Below are 14,880 nucleotides of genomic sequence, written 5' to 3'. Positions count from 1 at the left end.
ATATCAAAAGGGAAATCTATTCTTAAAGGATTTCTACTCTAACCAAACACCGCTGTCCCACAGCCTTCACCAACCTATCCTCCATGCGATCCCATTACCGCCGCCTACCTAACCTCCTCAAAACTAGACAAACACAGATAATACAAACAAGGAAACCACAGGTAATATTCAAGTATATATCAAATAATTCAAGAAGCAAGTAGGCATATTATGCAAGTAGGCAAACTCAAGTAATCAAAGCAAACAAACATATAGATGATGCATATGATGAATGTCTGCCCTAATGGCTGTGATATCACATGTCGGTTATTGTGCCAAACCCGACGGCAAATCCGGTCGACAACTCCCGGATTAGTCTTTCTATTGCGCATAAGGAGGAAAAATTCCGAGGGAGAGTGCCATACCACCTTCTCCTTTCAGAGGGAAATATTCCGAGGGAGCGTGCCCTACCACCTTCCTCTGGTTGTCGCATGATTCCGTGGGTTAGTGCCCTACCACCTTGCAATCAGAGAGAAACCCATGCTCAGGAGGAAAATTCCGAGGGAGAGTGCCCTACCACCTTCTCCTTTCAGAGGGGAATATTCCGAGGGAGTGTGCCCTACCACCTTCATCTGGAGCAATCATTATGAATGAGAAGCTCGGCTTCAAGCCTCACATCCAAACATAGGCAGAATACTGCCACAGCCCCTACAACAGATAGCAATACATATAATAATCACGAAATCAAACTCAGAGGCCACTCCTCATAGTGCACTTCCACTCATTCTCATTTCATCCACCATAATCATTCATTTCCAAGTCTTCAACTCATCACAACCATCATCTATTCATGACTTTCTATTCCGAACTCCCTAGTTCGTTAATTTCTCAATTCATCTACCATTCTTCTTTCGCACTACACCAAACCCATCCCCAGTACACTAGAAACATAAGCCTCCGTTCTCTAATCTTTCATAATACTCATTAACTAAAACCCTTCGCCTATTTCTCATATTCCCATACTCAAAAATTAAGGCCAAAAGCCGTAAAATGGTGTTAAAGAAGCTTACAACCTTGTTGGGAAGGTGAAATAGTTGAAAACAAAGTTTAAAATTATGAAACCGGTTGTGTGCGTCCGCACAGAGGTGTGCGTGCGCACACCCAGGAAGATTTTGAAAGTGTGCGTACACACAGGGGTATGCGTACGCACAGGTACTAAAATTTACAAGCCTGTTCACTCGCACAAGCTGTGCGAGCGCCCCCAACAGACGACCCTTCTCGACTTGTGCGTGCACACAAGGCTGTGCGTCCGCACAGGTCATAATTCTTCATTGATGTGCACGCACACAAGCTGTGCCAACGCTGCAAGCAGTAAGCCTTTTCCTGCCTGTGCATTCGCACAGGATGAGATTTGTGCAGGTTTGTGCGTGCGCACATACCAGAAATCCTGAAATTCTGCAACTCTGCAGAATTTCAGATTTTCAACACTAACTTTGAATGATCATAACTTCCTCTACAAAATTCCAATTTTCAAAAAATTTATATCGATTAAAAGGGTTTTCAAAGATCTTTAATTCTAGACAAATTTCATCAATTTTTGAAAACCGAGGCAAGAGTTATGCTTAGACAAAGTTTACCAAAAACTAACTTTTATCCAATTTCACAATTTTCACACTTTCATTGTAAAACACAACCAAAACCAAATCAACCCAATCCAAACTCCACTTTTCATCAAAATTAACCCTCTATGCCATATTACACCAAGCTTATCACATTTTCCCTGCAACTTTCCTCATCCACAACCTCATCATCAATATGTCACATATATCAACCCTCATTAACAATTTTCCAAAACTATATTACCAATTCATCAACATCAATATCATATATATAAATCAACACAATTCACTTCTCAACTTCACACATCATTCATCCTCATCATATCATTAACAATCATCAAAATTAAGCTCAATAATCATCCTTTCATCATACATCATCATACAACAACATTCACCCACTCATCAATCATTCAAATCCAAACCTATGCTATGGGTCACTAGCCTAAGTGTCCATGAATATTATATACTACATAGAGAAAACCGAAACCATACCTTGGCCGATTCCCAAAATTCCCCTAACCCACCACGAGCACCTCAAAGATCACCGCCAAGCTTTCCAACACAATACAAGCTTCTAACAATCACCAACAAGCTCCCAACTCACAACAAACAAGCTATATACACACCAAACATCATTGATCAATCTAGGGCTCAACATAAACATAATCTCACAAAGATTTCAAGAGTTCTTACCTTATCCAATAGTTTTGGAAGCCAAAACCACCAACAATCAAGTGCTAGAGTGTACCTAAAATACCCAAGACACAAGATTTCACTCAAAACCAAACCCTAAAACTCGAAATTCTCAAAGGCACGAAAACTGGGCAGGGAAACTCGAGGAACTTACCACAATGCTTAGATAAAAAGGACAGACTCGGCAAGAGATTTGTGTAACTGCTGACAGCACGCAAATCGGAGCATCGTAGCTCAAGATATCGCAGATTGAATGGAGAAGTGAATAGTACTTTTCTCTCTTCTCTTCTCCTCCTTGCAGTTGATGTGTGTGTGTTTATGGGTGAAAGGTTCATTAATGAACCCTTATATATGTTGGACTTAGGCCCAACTTGGGCCCGGTCCAATCTGTTAGCATTTTTAGCCTGTTCGGCCCAACTTTGGACCAAACCTTTAACACTAACGCCTGGTTTTCTATTTCTAATATTTTTCTAAGATTTTCGACTGTTGTTCACTTTTTCTCTCCCAGTATCAGGAAAACTTGAACCGGTTCAACTGCCGGTTTGTGGTTTTTCACGGTTTTTTTTGCAAAAAACACATTTTCTGACTTGGAAGGACCTACTGAGTCCAAAAATCATATTTAAATTCCCAAATTCTCATTCTAACTTTTCAGAATCTAATTTGGGCATTTAAATGATTTTTATTCGTAAAACGCCGGTTCTTACAGAAACCAAGATTAAAAGTAAAGGTCTAGAAACACATGAAATTCATTTTTGGAACCCACTAAACCGAAAGTAAAGGCTGCAATGAACCAATTTACCTAGTATTGTTTGGGGCATTTATAGACGGTGTAGAACTCGCCTGAGTCTGTAAGAGAAGTTCGCTACCCAGATTTACAGTCGGCGGTCTAAGCAAGATAAATAAATATTAGTAAGTGAATCCAAAAGAATTAGAAGAGGTTCTAGCAAAAGTTAGCAAAGAAAAAAAAGGAACTCGGTATAAGAAACCGAATCTTACGTCTCAGAGAAGTCATTTTGCGCCTCCGTCGAGTCAAACTGATCCGGAGCAACGTTTGCTGTTTGAGCTCCATCATTTCTTTTCTTTGATCTCTTTTCTCTTATCATCTCCAACGCTTGTCTTCTTCTTTCTATAGCGTTGTCTTTTACTTGTTTAGTTCTGAAAGTTCATAAAATAAGTATCAATGGACCTAAAATGAAATCATCAATTAAAAAAAATATGATTTGAGAAACTTACTCCTTGTCAGATTTGGTTTATTTTTTTGCCACCCTCTACGGGTGTTTTCTTTTTACTATGGTTTTTTTTTTCAATTTCTTTTTCTCTGCAACACAGACAAACACATCAAATTTATACCAGAGAAAAATATAAGCAAGAAAAAGACACTAACAATCAAGTAAACAAAAATGACAAACTCCACTGAACCGAACGCAATTAATGCGCTAAATAAAATGTGAGACACATTCAACCATCAAGAAAAACATTTCTGCATGCAAAGGGAGAAGTGAAGACGCAAATAATCAAGTGAACGAAAATTACAAAGACTATTGAACAGAAAGCAATTCATGTGTTGAACAAAATGTGATACACATTCAATCATCAAGAAAAATATTTCTGATGAAAAAGGACTCAACTGAACACTTGACAATCAAATGAATCAACTTGAGCAACTCCAGTGAACAATATGACATTTGTAATTTACTTAACAAGCATACATAAACAATTTTCAGCAAAGAAAAGCAAAACTAAACCAGAGGAATATCATACAATCATATAAATGAACATCGCCCAATACTTATTGGCTTTCAGATTTGCTTGTGCTCTCTGAATCTGTCGGTACATGCTTCCTTTTTTGCTTTGTTTTTTAACCACCTTCTATGGTTGTTTTCTTTTCTTTGTGGCAGTTTTTTCAATTTCTTCTTCTCTGCATTACTTAAGAACAAGTGCATAAGAACAATTTTAAGCAAATACAAGTAAAATGAAACCAATACGAAGATCAAACTTATTGGTTTTCAGATTCACTTTTGCTTTCTGAATCCATGGGACTACTTTCAGTTTCTCTTGTTGTTTCTAAATCTGTCTCAACGAGCTTTTGTTTTTTAACCACCCTCTGTTGTCTTGTTCTCTTTGTTGGCGGTATTTTTTCGGATTCGGATCTAGATTCAGATTGAAAAATTGTGTCTTTTTTCGAAGAAGAATCCAGATCAACAATTTTCTTTTCTTCTTTCTTCCCTTTTTCTTTCTTATCTAACTAATTTGTTTTTGTTTTTTCCTTTTTTATTTGGTTTCTATACAGAAGTCTCTAAAACTGAAACTTATTTAACGAGCAAATACACTAACAATCAGCTGAATCAAAATGAGCAACCCCATAGAACCGAACGACACTAATGTGCTGAATAAAACGCCATAAATATTTAATGATAATGAAAAACATTTCTGGATGCACAAGGTCTTAATTAAAAACACTATCAATTAAGTGAATCAAAATGAGTAACTCCACTGAACCGAACAATATTCATGTGTTGAATAAAACGTGATAATCATTTAATCATCAGAAAAATATTTTTGCATGCACAAAGACTCAATTGAACACACTAACAATCAGGTGAACCAAAATAAGCATGTCCACTGAACCGAACAAGATTCATATGGTGAATAAAGCGTGATAAATATTTAATCATCAAGAAAAATATTTCTGCATGCACAAGGATTCAAATGGACACACTAATTCAAATGGACACATTAAAATTAATTATAACCTAAAAACACAAGCTTATTTAGTTAGTAGAGTTTTTTAGAAGCATCTGAAACAAAATTTTAGGGGAAAATTTTTGTTTAATTTACCAATGTGTCCGTTGCTTCCTCCGATATCCAGTCGAGCATCATCTTCTTTGTCCAATGGGCCACCCACGGTGGCGGGGGAGCATCAAGTCCAAACGGGCGAGGGAACTTGGTTTCATGGAAGTAAATCAGCATCAAAACAAAAATACAACTGTCAACGGACTGTTTCCTTCCCTTTCTCTTGTTTTCAATTCCTCTCCTCAAGAAGCTGAGCACATGTTTTGCCCAATCCCACTCTCGGATGTTGTCCACACGAAAGATAGGCGGCATATGGATCGGGAAGGCCACGTTTACCCGTCGGCAGCAAGAAGCACTTCTGTACGAAGACGACAAAAGTCCTCCGGAATTTTTGCCAGTTCTCCTCCCCTTCAACACTCATATCCAGAACAGACTTTGTCAAATTCGCCAACGTAACATTTTTGAGGCTGTCAAATATTGCCTTGTCTTCCGAATTCAGTTTGCCGTAATCAAACTTTCAGGAAAATGATTCCCTACAATATTTTAATAACAACAAATCAGCCAAAAAGGCTCAGTTTAATTTTCTGTACCCCAATGAACCAAAATTAAAGAAAACAATGAACCAAAATTAAGCAGGAAGTGGAAAGTATATTACCGCCGTTGCTTATACCCAGCGCAGCAGCTACCTTGTGAGGCGTTATGTATATTTTTCCCTGGAGAATTTTCAGGCATCCCTGATACTCATCATAGCAATCAATCAATTCCCTCAAGAGGGCGTGAGAGACATTCATTTTTGGGACATGTGCCAGGGCACTAAATCCCATTTCTTCAATTATATCTTTCTTTTTCTGACTCATATTCTTGAACACTATTGCTATTGCCTTGATTGGCATATGCAATCATGAATTTTCTGCAAGTTTTGAAATAGAATGTGAGGATATATTTATAATATAAAATAGATATTATTTGAACGAAAGCAGATAATTATTTGTGCTTACGTTATAGCGCGGCTTCTCCTTATTTGTTACCATTGTCTTCTTGAGTTTTGCTGTAATGAAAAAATTTGGTCAATACTTCACCCAATACATCGACGAGCACAAGCATTCATATCTTAATCAAGTCAATTAAAATGTCCCAGCCCACTGAACGAACTCCCTTGATGCACTGAATAAAACATGATAAATAATGAAACAGCTAGAAAAGCATGGCTGCATGCAATCAGAATAACCCTAAACCCTGAACACACTAAATATCAAGTGAATGAAAATCACCAAGCCCACCGAACCGAACACAACTCATGTGGTGAATAAGTCATTATAAACTTTCAATCATCAAGAATAGTATTTGTCCATGCAAAAGAAGTCAGCTGAACAGAGTAACAACCAAGTTCAAATTTACATACACTATCCACTGAACTGAATAAAAATAAGAACAAATTTCATTCAAATTCCTAGTTACACTGTAAAAATGCAATCAGAATAACCCTAAACCCTAAACACACTAAATATTCAAGTGAATGAAATCACCAAGCACATCGAACCGAACAACATTCATGTGATGAATAAATCATAAAACTTTCAATTATCAAGAATAGTATTTCTCTATGCAAAAGAAGTCCATTGAACAGAGTAACAATCAAGTTCAAAGCCCTAGTTACACTATCCACTGAACTGGATGAAAATAAGAACAAATTTCATTCAAAGTCTTAGTTATGTTGTAAAAATGCAGTCAGAATACGTTAATCTACTAAACGAAGCAAATCAATCCAGTAAAATTAAAATGCAATTAGGAGAAATGCTACATTGCAAGATTTCAAATGAACAGCAGTTTTTCTCATACCTTTGTCAGTCTTTGTTGCTATTTTCGTTCGTTTTTGCTTCTTCCTTGCGAAATATTCTTGCGATTCTTCTCCAGTAGTGATTTTCGCAGAGAACGTGAGTGAAGTTTGAGTAATTTTGAGAGAGATTCGAAGAGAACGAGCAGTTTCGTGTAGTGATTTCGTGTTGAAGAAGATGTAATGTTCTTTCATAATGAAGCGCAAATGAAGCAACGAGCGGTTTGTGTCTTTGGCGCGTGGAATCACGCTTCATTAATGCACCTGAGTGAATTTGGGTTTGAGCCAACTTAAATAACTTGAATACACATTTTATATAAATGTGTAGCATAACTGATTAAATATTAACACATATTTTGTTGTCATATTTTTTAACATATCTGGACAAACAAGGCACCCATAATATTTTTTATTTTTGCAGTGCGAATAATATAAATAATATAGAAAAACATTAATATTTAATATATATATATATATATATAATTAATTAATTAATTTATTTATTTTATTTATTAGAAAAGAAATCTAAATCTAGCAACTTTTTATCCAAAATGATATTTAATTATGGGTACTAGTAATAAATAAAAATATTGTTTTGAAATATTGGGTTGGGATATAATTAAATTAACATTGCTTTATCTGTACACAGGACGGACTTTAGGGGGGCGAGTGGAGGTCGGCCTCCAACTTTTTTTAAAAAAGATTAATAGTAATAAGTTATTAAGTACGATTTAATTTTTTTAAAAATTTATTTAGTATTTAGTTTAATATAAATAAAAATCCCGTCAAACCTAAATATTAATGATTTCTAATATCTAAAAAGTAAGTAACAATATTTAAAAAATATGAAAAGATATTATTACTAATATTTTTTAATTAAATAAAATTTTTCAATTCCCATAAAGTAGATTTTTTTTCTTCTTGTGAGCGTTCTTCTTGATTCATTTGGTATTAATTTTTTTGTTTTAACTACCACAACTGGGTAGAGTTCTTTTTCAACTATGAATATTGTGAAGAATAACTCAAAAACAAAATGAAAGATATTTTTTGTTAATTGTCTTTTAATTATATTGAAAAGAAAATTGTAGAAAAATTTGACACAAATTCTATTATCGATGAATTTTATGAAATGAGGAATCGACCACTTTATTAATAAAAAGTACATATATATTTTTTGTACTTTAAAATATATTTTCTATAAGTATATTTTTGAAATGTATTTTATATTATATAATTTTTTGTATAATTTTTTAATATTATATATGTTATTAGCCCCCTATAATACTATTTCTGGATCCGTCCCTGTCTGTACATATGCAAAGAAACTGAAGTATCCTGTAATGCAAAGAATTGTCATTACGTATTCTTTATCCTATTTTCTCTTCATAACTGCCATTGATTTATTTCCGGTTCAATAATTAACTCTTCTGAAAATTTGAACAAAGTAAATTATTCTTTGGTGGAAGAGAAGATGCTTATAACTCACAGGATTATAACATAACTTTGCATTATTTCGAAGTAATTTAAACTTAAATAATCTGGCATATTTTTAGTATCTAACTTTGATTGAAAAACACTTATTACTTCGTCAGATCATGTATATATCTAATAGTTACTTAGCTTCCTCTCTCCCAAGACTTTTAATTCCAGAGTTATTTAGATTGATAATATACCGTGCCAGCTAATTAATTAATTAATTAAATGAGAAAGAGGGATCCTTGGTGAAATCTTGAGCAATGTTATATTACTTTAATTCTGGTTGAAGATTTATATTACCTTATTCAGATTAATTGATTAAGAATTTAGAGATGAAAACATACATTACCTGAATTAAGCAGCTTTTTACAGATAACAAGAATTCAATCAACTGGATTCACATTAATTCGGGGAGTTTTTTCATCCACCAATTGACAGCCTTCACCCTAGATACAGCAACCTAATATCAAAATATTCATCTGGAAAATGATTCATGAGGGGATTCAATACTCGCTAAGTTAAAGAGTCGAATGTTCCATACGAAGTCTACCCAAGATGCTCGAGCTCACCGAAGAACCCACTGCATACAATGGTTTTCTGCGCCGACGCCACACCCATATGGAACATCTCACCATGGTCAGCAGTCTCCAGTGTTAGAAACAATATTGAGTAGTGTCCATCGTCAAGGTATATATAAGAACTAGAAAAATCAGAATAATAAAAGGATGATATTCTATAATAAATTAGAAAGTATGAGGAGCCAATATCATTAATGTACAATGTGTACAACAGGTTAAAATGAAATTAAAATCAAATTATAGTCAAATCATTAATTTTAAATATTTACTAATTTGAATTTTAAAAAAAATTAGGATTCAGTTATTTGAAAACAAAAACTACAATCATCTCTCTCTGAACCGTGAGAACTAACCAAAAACGCAGATCCTCTCTCCGTCGGTGGTACCTCCTTTTCTTCTTGTCTCGTGTTTTCTCACCGGGAGTCGTTCCGTCTGACGCTGACATCCGCACCGGTGAACACCCAGCAGCGCTGTCCCATCGTGTGGCTCGTTCTCGCAGCACCGCATCAAGTCCACTTGGAACGTCTCCGTCGCAGCCGGCATGTGCCTTCCTCTGGCCATTGACGGTGCAAGATAAAGGGGTACGTCTATCACCGCGTGGAAGTTCGGAAATGGCGTGCAATGTCGTTCAACCATCGTGTCAAGTTCCATCCTCTGTTGCTGATCACAATTCATGGAAGCCACATGAAAACGCTCCCGATCATTTCATCGCCGACAGTGAGCAATTTAATAAAGTGAGCATGGTTCGTTGAATCATTGATAATGGATGGTTATTTCCATATGATTTAGAATCGTCAGTGCAAGTGGAGTGTTTTATTTTATGTTAACTGCTTACTTAGATGGAACATAAACATTCTTCATTCAATCAAATTTGTGTTAATCAGTCATGGAATATAGATTTGACGTGGGATGAAATTAGTTCTTTTGTGGACTATCCTATATGAATGTATGAATTTAAATATCCTAAGTTGTTAAACCAGCATGAATAAGCATTAAAGTTGGTACACTGGACAACTTGCTACTTAATAAGTAATCACCCAAGATTTTGTGCATGATGCCCATAGCGCCACTTGAACCTTATTAGTGTAGTATATTGTTGAAAAATATAAAATAGAACTAACTGTATTGTTATTATTAAGAGTTTTTTTGAAAATAAAAATTAAATAGAATAGATTGCTTCCGGCATGTTTAGATTAGGCATATATGTATGAGTATACATGATAGATGACGTATGAATTAAAAAGGCAACTCTAGTAACTTTGGACTCTAAAACTAAGGAATGAAATAAGTGCATGGTAGTTGTATGTGTTGCATGTTGATACTTGTGGTATACAGTGTCCTCATGTACATAGAATAGTAGTAGTTAAAATTCTTATATAATAGTTAAAATAAAATAAGTTATTCAATTACTATCAATAGGTGATATTCATGCATTTTTTTCCAAGTTAAAATGGGTAGGATGATGTGGTTGATTTATATTTATGTCTCTTTCTTTGTGGTGTTTAGTGAGGATTTATGTACATGACATTTACTAATAGTTTATGTAATTAGTTTTCATGATTTGATTTGTGTGTTTATTTTGTGATTATAGGCCATGCCACTGTTGGATGTTACTGAGGTTGGAAGTGAAGAGATGGATCTTGGTTACGAGGTTTGGATTATAGTTTTATTCTATATTGTCATGTTTGGTACAGTAACCATCCTATTTGTTCTTTATCTGTTGACGTGTGCATTGAATTCTCAAAAAAGTCAAAATAATCCATACTTCTAAAATCAAAGCAACTAGTTTAAATTGAATTATGATCAAAGGATAAGAGAAAACTTGTTTATAATTTACTGATTTATGCAATAGGTGGCGTGACTTCATGAGCATATGTACATTTACAGTACCTCGTGGAATCTTGAATAGGACTTAGATAATGCGTTTCATCCCTAAACAAGAACAACAAAAAGGAAACACGCCCGAGAAAAAAAATTATATTTGTCTCGCTTTTCTGTGGTGTTTAGTGAGGGTCTATGTACATGATTTTTACTAAGGGTTTCTCCAAATAGTTTTCTTGATTGGATTTGTGCGTTTATTTTGCAATTATAGGCCATGCCACTGTTGGATGTTTCTGAAGTTGGAAGTGAAGAGATGAATCTTGGTCACGAGGTTTGGACTCTAATTTGATTTTGTATAGTCATGAACCACATGTTTGATTTTACCATTAATGGCATTAATTTTTTTTTAATCTAAAACGTACGTACCAGATCACGGTTGCCTTCGGAAAGACGAAATACCAAGTGTTGGAATGTAGTTTGTGCAGTTGCAAATGGCTCATAAATTCTATGTTAGCTATGTAAAGAAAGTAGGGTTTGCAACTAAGATACAGACGACAACCTATGATAGGATCACAAAGCAACCCATCAACCAAGCTATTCACTGTAATAGGGATGGGTTTCACGAGTCTCGTGTCAAAGCGTCAACGCAGAAGAACACGATTTCAGCCGCCGGGTGCAAGGCAAGGATATATGTGAAGTTTGATAAGGAGAAGCAAGAGTGGATTTTCTTGAAGGTTGAGTTGTGGCACTCGCACCCATGTTCAGCGAGAAAGGTGATACACTACCATGAGTATAGGAAGCTGACCATGCATGCAAAGTGCATGATCAAGAATAATGATGAGGCTGGGATTCGACCAAACAAGACATTCCTAGCTTTGACAAATGAGGCTGGGGGCCCATTTGACATGGATTCTCAGAAAATGATTTAAAAAACTATATTACAGCAAGGCTCCAAACCAGCAACGTGAATGCGGATGTTAGGGAGATGATGAACTACTTCATGAGAATGAAGAACATCAATCCAAACTTCTTCTACGCGGTGAATTTGGACGAGGACTGTAAATTTCGGAGTGCAGTATAGGTGGATGCAAGGTGTAGGGCGTCATACAAATATTACGGGGACGTTGTGTCAGTTGATAGCACATACAGTACAAACAGGTATGAAGTAGTTATATTGGTATTTTTTCTTTTTTTTTTTATGTTGTTCGGTCGTGAGTGAGATTTGTTATTTGTGATTTTTTTGCGTGTAGGCATGGATTACTGTTTGCGTCGTTCGTTGGTGTTAACCACCATGGTAAGTCGACCTTCCTCGGTTGTGCTCTGCTTGGAAATGAGGAAATCCCAAGTTATGAGTGGGTTTTCAGTCAATGGGTGAAGTGCATGGGAACTGCCCCACAACGGATCATCACCGATCAATGCAGATCCATTTTTCGTGCGATCAGAAATGTGTTACCTGATACACGCCACCGGTGGTGCATTTGGCACATTATGAAGAAATTACCGCACAAGCTTGGAGGTTATTGCCGGTACAGAGAGTTGTATGATGATCTCAATGACATTGTCTGGAACTCTCAGACGGTGGAGGCTTTTGAGGATGACTGGTCTGAATTTATAGCTGAGTACAATTTACATAACAACCCATGCCTGTCAGGTTTGTTAGTGTACAATTACTTTTCGTGCTTTAATTGACAATTATTTGGTAGCTGGCTTTATCTGTTTTGTAGTAATAAGCTCATTTTAAGGTTTTTGTGATAAGAATCTATTTTTTTCTGTAGACCTCTATGATGACCGACGCATGTGGGTCCCCATATACTTCAAGGGTGAATTTTGGGCTTCCATGAGGAGCACACAAAGGAGTGAGAGCATGCACTCATTCTACGGTGGATTCTTACACAGTCGGACTAGTTTGGTCCAATTTGTTCACGAATATGACAATGTGCTTGGAATCAAGGAGCAGAGGGAATTGGAGGATAATGCAGCAGACACGAGGGGGGTTATCCCTTGTGCAACGAGCTCGCCTATGGAGAGACAATTTCAGCAGGAGTACACTACCAGCATGTTTAGGGATGTTCAAACTGAGTTTGTAAAGAAGGCTGATTGCAGAGTCTCTGTAGTTGCTGAAGAGAAGCCATCGGTATGCATGAAGGTGGAAGAGGAAAAACTAGTGAAGGATACTATTCTCTGCGTTTCATACAACGCCCAATTTGATCGTTCCACACAGAAGGTTCGATGTGAGTGCAATATCTTTGAGAGTTCAGGCGTGTTATGCTGTCACTGTCTTGCAATTTTCCATTCGTACAAAGTGTATAAAGTACCTATCTGCTATGTTCTCCCTCGTTGGAGCAAGAACATAAAGCGCAAGCATACTTATGTCAAAAGTAGTCACGACGTCAGTCGGTCAGATGAGAGTCATGTTGCATTCACGGAATTATGTGCACACTTCTACAACATTGCTTAGGAGTTTGTAAATGATGACGACGAAACAGCCTTGTTAAGCATAGCTGACCGCGCACCGTGCCAAGAAGAGGTCTGAGAGCGTGGCAGACACCCACACCAGCATTAGCTCACAGAGTTCGAACGTTGTCCGTGTGATAGCATCCAAGCCCTATCGAAGGTCACCACAAAGGGCCGGCCAAAGAGTAAGAGGCTCGGCGCTGCCCTCAAGAAGTCCTTCAAAAAATCTGCTCGAAGGAAAAATAAGAATGCCTCCCCGGTACATGTTTGTATCAATCTCGACCTTGCATGTTTTTTTGGTATAGTACTATGCAATAAGTTAATTGTTGTCATTTTTGTTGTGTTTCGCAGGTGGTTCGTCCGGAGGGATCTCAAGATATAAACTTCGGTGCTGTTGTTGGCCGGAATGATCCCCAACAAGCTGGTGGTTTCATGTCTCTGTTAAGCTCTTTCAACAAAAGTTAGAACAAGTTGGACATGGGTGTGCTTGTGTTTATTTTTATTCTCTATGTTTATAGTGTTCAGATTGGTATCCATTTATTATCAAGATTAAATGAAGAGGGTGCTCTTATGTTATAAATATATAGCTTTAAGGTTTGTAGGTAACTCTTGCAAGAGTCTATGCTTGATTAATTTTCATGAACCATTTTTCTTTGGCCAGTATGAACCACTTTACTGTATTAATTTCAATGAAATGAATGTATAACGATTATAGATGATGGTTATTCTTTAACTTACGAGTTAGGTTATTAAATTTGTACTAAATTGCTTCATGCTATACTATATAGTCATTCGGTACGTAGCTGTTCGTTTTAGATATTGACTACGTGGTTTTTTTTTTCCACATATGTGGGATGTTCATTTCTGTACGTGATCGGATATTCGCTTTTACTATGAACATGATGGTTATTCTTGGGTGCTTACTTGTGTATAATAATTGCTGGTTATGTTTTATCTGACTATCATGGTTTCAGAATGTTGTTTTACACAGTCATTTGGTACGTAGCTGGTCATTTTAAAAGGTAATTACGTTGTTATTTTTACCAAGTTACATTAGATGTTCGTTATTGTATAATTTTGGATGTTTACTTTCTCAATATTTGTGGATGGTTATTCATCAAATATTTTAGCATATACTATCTGTAGCATGCATTCCAAAGAAATCACTGGATCTTGTGTCAACACTAGTGATCATGATGTCATAACTTAACATATTCAAGTTAAATCTGAAATACAAAAGATAGATACCTATGATAAGACATAACAAACTGGATGTTCGATTCAATATGAATCTAGATGGTTACTTTCCTAAACAAAATGGATGGTCAGTTTGTCACACTCGTAGGTGTGTCATGCCTGAACAACTTTACACCAACATATTTATAGAAGTTTATTTTTTTTTAAAAAAATTCTATTGGAAACAAGTCCTTGAAATGTATCATAAATAAATCCCCAAGAATTTAAGCAGAAAGTAAGCTAAATATCATATGGTAATTAAATTCACAGCAGTTTAACCTAAGTACGCTACGTCTTCCTCCCTTTGATTATCCTCCCCTTTGGTAATCCTTTTGCACGTTCTATCAATGTCCTCGTGCTAGGTGCAGTGAATGGTGATCTAACTTCCTTTCTCTTG

At 36.1% G+C, this 14,880-nt stretch overlaps 1 protein-coding gene across 1 annotated transcript; it reads left to right on the top strand.

The window, feature by feature from the left end:
- Nucleotides 1–12,173: 12,173 nt before the first annotated feature.
- LOC107605883 (protein FAR1-RELATED SEQUENCE 5-like) lies at nucleotides 12,174–13,712 on the top strand. Its single transcript, XM_016307824.2, has 3 exons — nucleotides 12,174–12,444; nucleotides 12,569–13,017; nucleotides 13,599–13,712. The coding sequence occupies exons 1-3, from the start codon at nucleotides 12,174–12,176 to the stop codon at nucleotides 13,710–13,712; spliced, it is 834 nt and encodes a 277-aa protein (XP_016163310.2).
- Nucleotides 13,713–14,880: the final 1,168 nt, after the last annotated feature.

The sequence above is a fragment of the Arachis ipaensis genome, chromosome B1 (assembly GCF_059453495.1).
Source record: "Arachis ipaensis isolate K30076 ecotype BB chromosome B1, ASM5945349v1, whole genome shotgun sequence".
In the NCBI taxonomy this organism is placed as follows: domain Eukaryota; kingdom Viridiplantae; phylum Streptophyta; class Magnoliopsida; order Fabales; family Fabaceae; genus Arachis; species Arachis ipaensis.
The sequence above is the reverse complement of the archived record's forward strand: the minus strand, read 5'-3'. Positions and strand labels throughout refer to the sequence as shown.

Excerpts from the sequence above, each read along its gene's own strand:
- LOC107605883 (XM_016307824.2), top strand. The coding sequence starts at position 12,174 with ATGGGAACTGCCCCACAACGGATCATCACCGATCAATGCAGATCCATT. Across the intron at positions 12,445-12,568 it reads TAACAACCCATGCCTGTCAG|ACCTCTATGATGACCGACGC; the intron begins GTTTGTTAGTGT and ends TTTTTTCTGTAG. Across the intron at positions 13,018-13,598 it reads TTGATCGTTCCACACAGAAG|GTGGTTCGTCCGGAGGGATC; the intron begins GTTCGATGTGAG and ends TGTGTTTCGCAG.